Source organism: Phaseolus vulgaris, chromosome 7 (assembly GCF_000499845.2).
Source record: "Phaseolus vulgaris cultivar G19833 chromosome 7, P. vulgaris v2.0, whole genome shotgun sequence".
In the NCBI taxonomy this organism is placed as follows: Eukaryota; Viridiplantae; Streptophyta; class Magnoliopsida; order Fabales; family Fabaceae; genus Phaseolus; species Phaseolus vulgaris.
The window spans coordinates 9,334,883-9,341,101 of NC_023753.2; the positions used below are offsets into that span (position 1 = coordinate 9,334,883).

Consider the following 6,219-nt stretch of genomic DNA (forward strand, 5'->3'; position numbering starts at 1 on the left):
TTTCAGTTGCCGCTACAGGAACATGCCTCCACCAGCTACTTCGCCACCATAACCATTATTTCACTTTTCACACGCTTTCATTTTTTCAAGACAACTCAAATAATTTTCATATGCATGCATGCATGCATGTACATTCCAACAAACCACACTTCATCCTAGTAGTCAGTTGTGTCGTGTGCATGTGGGACCCTTTCGTGTCTCAATTCAAAGGCTCAACCTTTTTGGCTTCTTCTCATCATGGATTGAAACCCACCAAGCCAACGGCCCTGATTGATGGATGCAGAGAGGAAGTGATAAGAAATGGCCCACCACCTCACTGTGGGCCCCACACAGCATTGACCCATCCAATGGTGGGTAGGAACAGTGGGTGGGTTGACCAAATATGCTTCTGCTGTGTTCAACGAGAAGAAAGGAAGGAAGGAAGGAAGAAACAGAGTTTAAAGTTTTAAGCTTCTTGGTAACAGAGATTATTATTTTTTATTATTATTGATTATATAAGCAGTCACTTCACCCTCCTATGTTCTCTCTTCCCCATCTCAATTTTCCCCCTTTTTCTTTTTCTTTTCATTTCAACTGGAGCATTCAGATTGTTAATAGAGCTTTGAATCTATCATTTGTGACAGTAAGTTGTTTACTCCTGGGATTTCTGTTTCTAATTCTGTTTTTTTATCTGCCTGTTTCTAATTCTGTGTTTAGGGTTTGGTCAGAAAGCATTCGTTTTTTTCTGTACCATTTTTTTGGGAGAGATTTTCATATATTGGTACCTTGAATCTATTGTGTGTTTTTTTTCTTTCTGAATTGCTTCTTTTTAACCCCCTCCTTTTATGGTGTCAAAATCTGAATTGGTGTTTTGTTGCAACTGATATGATATGTTTGAAACTGGGGCTGTTAATTAATGTAAAGAACAAGTGAGAATGAATGGGTGGATAAACTTTTTAGCATGTAACTATCTAGTTATCCTTTAAGAGATTTGGTGATTTATTATCTACAAATGGGGTATTGGAATTTGCAGCTTTATAAATAGTAATAACTGAAGGGTGATGGCATGAGGGTTTTGCCTTTTTTTTCCTATCATTTCTGATTGTACGATGATTTAAACATTTATGGAAAGGGGAAAATTTGATTCTGGATTTTTGGATCTGAAGATACCTGAAGAGAGGAATAGCTAGCTTGGTTTTGAGAGTTTGAGACTACTGTAGTTATTGACTAAACTGAAAGCTTTGAGTTTCCTAGCTAATTGGCCATATTACCACAAAGTTGATTGATTTGCTAGATTGGTTTGATTTCATGAATCTGATACCAATTGTAAATGGAATGTGATATTTGTATTTGCATCACTAATGTTGAATGGTATATTTCTTCTAATAGGGGGGGTCATATGTGTGTATGTCCGTGCATTTATATATTCTCCCACTTCATCATTTGGTTCTGATCCTTTTAGCTATCGCATATAGGCTACTTGGGTCTTTAAGTAAACAATATAATGTAATATGTCATAATTTAATTGTTTATAAAACATCTGATGTGCATCACCTGTTCTTTACATTGATAACTTTGATTGACAGGGATTTTGATTCCTTGAATAGAGTTTAAAATGGATCTAGAAGGAGGCTTATGTGCTAATAACTGCACAAGGTCCTCTTCCTTAACCTCTCCTGGGAATGGATTGCAAACAAATTTGTCCTCAGATCCCCCTTCTTTCTATGGTCTCGAAATTGAATCACCTTTTAATACATTCAACCCACCCTCTCCTCCAATCCAATCTGTACTTCCAGGTCAATCTAATACAGATATTGAGATCCCTGACCAAGAAAATTGTCCACTAAGTGACTCATCAAATACCACTAAGCTTCAAGATTGGAATCCAAGTGCAATGTTGAACAATCTTTGCTTCCTTGAAGAAAAGATTCATCAGCTTCGGGATCTAGTGCATTTAATTGTCAATAAAAAGTGCCAACCCTTTGGACAATCTCATGAACTAGTGACTCAGGAACAGCAGCTCGTCACAGCTGATCTTACATCAATTATTGTTCAACTGATCTCTACTGCTGGAAATCTTCTCCCCTCTGTTAGGCACACCCTCACAAATACAAATCCCTTGGTTGGCCAGATGGACCAGCTTCATGGGATTAACCTCCCTTTTGGATCAGAACCAAGTAGTGGTATTAGGCCACAAAATAGTAGTGGAAATAAACTGTTTGGTAAGTCCACTCCAAATGATCGACCAAATCCTTGTGAAATGGAGCAAAACTACAACATGGAAGAACATGAGCCAAAAGATGAAGAAGATGTGGATGAGGGAGAGAGTCTTCCACCCGGTTCCTATGAGATTTTACAGTTAGAAAAAGAAGAAATTCTTGCCCCTCACACACATTTCTGTACAATATGTGGGAAAGGATTCAAGAGGGATGCAAATCTCCGAATGCACATGCGTGGCCATGGTGATGAGTACAAAACCCCTGCAGCTCTTGCAAAACCACATAAAGAAACTGGGTCTGAACCGAAGCTTATCAAGAGGTATTCCTGCCCCTATGCCGGCTGCAAGCGTAACAAGGATCACAAGAAATTCCTACCACTAAAGACTATTTTGTGTGTCAAAAACCACTACAAGAGAACGCACTGTGACAAGAGCTATACTTGCAGCAGATGTAACATGAAGAAGTTTTCAGTCATGGCAGACCTTAAAACTCATGAAAAACACTGTGGCAAGGATAAATGGCTCTGTTCTTGTGGCACAACATTTTCAAGGAAAGACAAGCTTTTTGGACACATTGCACTTTTCCAAGGCCATACACCAGCTATTCCTTTGGATGACATCAAAAGAGTGGCCGAGCCACCTGATCCCCAGAACAGAGAATGCAGCAATAAGGTAGGAAGTGTTAACTTCTGTTTTGGATCAAAGCTTTCAAGTGAAAATGGAGTTCAAAACATGATGGATATGAAAGGTAATATTGATGATCCTATGAATTATTTCTCATCGCTGAACTTCGAAGGTTGTAACTTTGGGGCGTTTAATGAATTCCCTCAAACTCCCTTTGAAGATTCAGAAGGTTCTTTCTCTTTTCTCATGTCAGGATCCTTTAATTATGCTCCAAAATTTGGTGGCGGTGAATCAAGTACCGACAATCTGTAGTGACCATTTATAATGATGTTATTCTCTACATAATGTCTGTGTTTTCTTTTCTTTTTCCCCTGTTAATCAATAATCCTTTTGTTTTTTGTCAAATTTATAAAGCTAGATAAAGTCATGTACTCCCAATTTCTTTACATAATATGTTTCTCTTTTATAACTTAATTTATATTCATAAAATTATCACATTTTTTATTGTACATGTAATGTTTGTTGTCAAATATAAGTCTTTAAAATTAAGAAAAATGACATTTATAAATATTACATTAGCACAACTGAAAAGTAAAAAAAAAAGGTTTTCTTGAATTAAAGAGGCCTTGTTATACTACTTTTTTATGCTTTGTTTGGATTAGGGAGTAAAAAGTTGAGCATATGGGGAGTGAAAGTGTGAAGATTTGTGAAGAAAGTTGAGTGTTTGGATTGAGATATGTTAGGGTGGATGTGTGAGTAAAGTTCATTGAAATATGTGAGTGATGTGATGGTTGTAAGATATATTTGAATTATTTTTAATTGTGTAAATTGTAAAATTACTATAACATCCTTATATTTTCTCATATCTAATAATCATAATCTGTATGAAATATTAAAATAAATATATAAGCATAATACAAATATATCTGCAAATCTTTCATATAGTCTTTCAAATTATCTCTCTCTTTATAAGACTTGAAACATTTACATAAAATTAAAAAGAAAATTTCAAAAGAAAATAAACATTTTCCATCATCCATCCTCTCGTCGAAAAACTTTATCACCTGTAGCATCATCTGCTCTTGTGTAAAATACAAGATCATCATAGATAAAAAAAACAATCAGAAAACAAAACAAAGGGTAAGTTAGGTATTTTTAAAACTTATAACATAAATATAAATTTAAACATCCACATACATTCATCCTTTCTCATGCATTCCACATAATTATCAAGTGTCTATCAACAATTTCAATATTCATCTTTCTTATGTTAGACTTCTACTGACTCATAACACATAGGCACTTGACTCTACTTCTGGAAGACTCGTGCGTTGACTTAGACTCAGAGATCTGCACCTGTCATACTACATTACTGTGAAATTCATACAACTATGCGCATAAATAATCTCAATATCATCTCTCTCATAGTATGACATGGTTAACTCATATAATTGTCAAGTTAGTTATCTTTCAAACAACTTACACATTCATATGAATCTCTTTCGACTCTCACCACCTGAATAACTTCATCTATATGATTCCATTATCTCAGTAGAGTCAAATATCTCTTTCTAGACGAATCCCTAGTCAATGCACATCCTAAACAATCTTAACATGGTATTTTTTTCTTTCCTGAAAATACTGTATTGATTAAAATTCATACTTTGAACCTCACAAAAATCCAACATCAAAGAATCAAATCATACAAAATTTTAGAATTTCCAAAACATACCACAATTCATCTACTAATCATATAAATGTCTAATTAAAGAGATTTTCAATTAAATATACATGAAATAAAAGTTTATATAAAATTTATAACTATACAGAAAGAAATAAACCAACATTTTAGAAACAAATATATATAGAAAACAAATTTCAGATTTTTTTTGTTTTTTAGAGAGTCTAGCTTGAGCTAGAATTTGCTAGCTTGAGCTAAAATCAACCCGAGAGCACCCATAATTTTAGCTTGAGCTAGAATTTGCTAGCTTGAGCTAAACTCAACCCGAGAGCACCCAGAATTTTAGCTTGAGCTAGAATTATCTAGCTTGAGCTAAACTCAACCCAAGAGCACCCAAAATTTTAGCTTGAGTTAGAATTATCTAGCTTGAGATAGAATTATCTAGCTTGAGCTAAATTCAACCCGAGAGCACCCAAAATTTTAGCTTGAACTAGAATTATCTAGCTTGAGCGAAATATGCAGAAATTTTTTGCATAACTTAATATACCTATTAGATTATAAATCAACATATCATTCAATTCATAAATTTGTAAATCTACACATTACATTGACATGATACAATCACTCTCATTGAATCAGTGAGCTATTATGTCCATCTATACATATAAATGATTTCTAATTGCAAAACCATTTAAAACACTTTTAATTTCAATCAAACTACAATCTACTCAAAACAAGAAATCTTGCAACAAAATTTGGAATTGGTGACCACGTCACACTCACATTCAAATCTTCTAACCTAGGGTTCTATTGAAAATTTTAAACTAGCTTCCCTTACCAGCATATGCTCACTAAGAGCTCCAAACCCACCAAAAGCTTAAGGATACCCTAACATGCACCACAGAGTCCTGATCACAAATCTAACTATATCACTAGGACCCTGAGCTATCAGAGACTAATTTTGAAGATAAAAACCTCACATGCAAACTTAAACTAAAAGGCAACCTAACCATATCAAAATTAACCCAAAGGAAAAGGAGCCAAGAATGAACTTACTCTATCTAAGATTTTGATCGATCAATCTTGTAGAGTTCAATGTCAGGAGTCCAATGGCAGACTCCGATCGTTGATCTGATGAGCGAGGAGGTCGGAATGTTAGAGAGAAGACAGAGGAAAGGAAAATGAGTTTTTAAAGAGATGATAGTTCTTTTAAAATGAAACCTGAATAATTAAATTTCTATTTATATAGCATTTTCACTTTAATAATAAAATATTCAGGTGTTATTTTAATTGTACCATTTCCACTCTAAGACTATTTTTTCTCGATCCTTACAATTACAAATTTACCCTTATGTATAAAAAAAGAAGAAATAAATTATAATTAATTTTGTGCACATTTTATTTAATTAAAATAATTTAAAATTTCAATTATAAATAAAAGAATAAAATAATGTAGAATTCAAATAAATAAAATATAAAATATAAATATAATTATATTATTTTTCAATTTATTAATTTATTTTAATTTTTTTAGTTAAATTAATGTATTTAGATAATTTTAATATTATTTATGATTCTTTAAATTATATATATATATATATATATATATATATATATATATAAAGTAATGCTCTCGATTCTCCAATAAAGGTAATGTATCCTCAATTCGCTTCATCCTTTGATCTACCCTATCAATACGGGTATTAACGGTCCTCAT

The 6,219-nt window shown here is 33.3% G+C and overlaps 1 protein-coding gene across 2 annotated transcripts; it reads left to right on the forward strand.

The window, feature by feature from the left end:
* Window positions 1-234: 234 nt before the first annotated feature.
* LOC137827873 (protein SENSITIVE TO PROTON RHIZOTOXICITY 1-like) lies at window positions 235-3,166 on the forward strand. Of its 2 annotated transcripts, XM_068634230.1 has the most exons (3): window positions 321-457; window positions 587-622; window positions 1,566-3,166. In XM_068634230.1, the coding sequence occupies exon 3, from the start codon at window positions 1,595-1,597 to the stop codon at window positions 3,131-3,133; it is 1,539 nt and encodes a 512-aa protein (XP_068490331.1). In that variant the 5' UTR covers window positions 321-457; window positions 587-622; window positions 1,566-1,594; the 3' UTR covers window positions 3,134-3,166. The 2 variants fall into 2 exon arrangements, with proteins under 2 accessions (XP_068490332.1, XP_068490331.1); XM_068634231.1 differs by lacking the exon at window positions 587-622 and having other exon boundaries at window positions 235-457.
* The last annotated feature ends 3,053 nt before the right edge of the window (window positions 3,167-6,219 follow it).

Coding starts and splice junctions, on each gene's coding strand:
- LOC137827873 (XM_068634231.1), top strand. CDS start 1,595: ATGGATCTAGAAGGAGGCTTATGTGCTAATAACTGCACAAGGTCCTCT.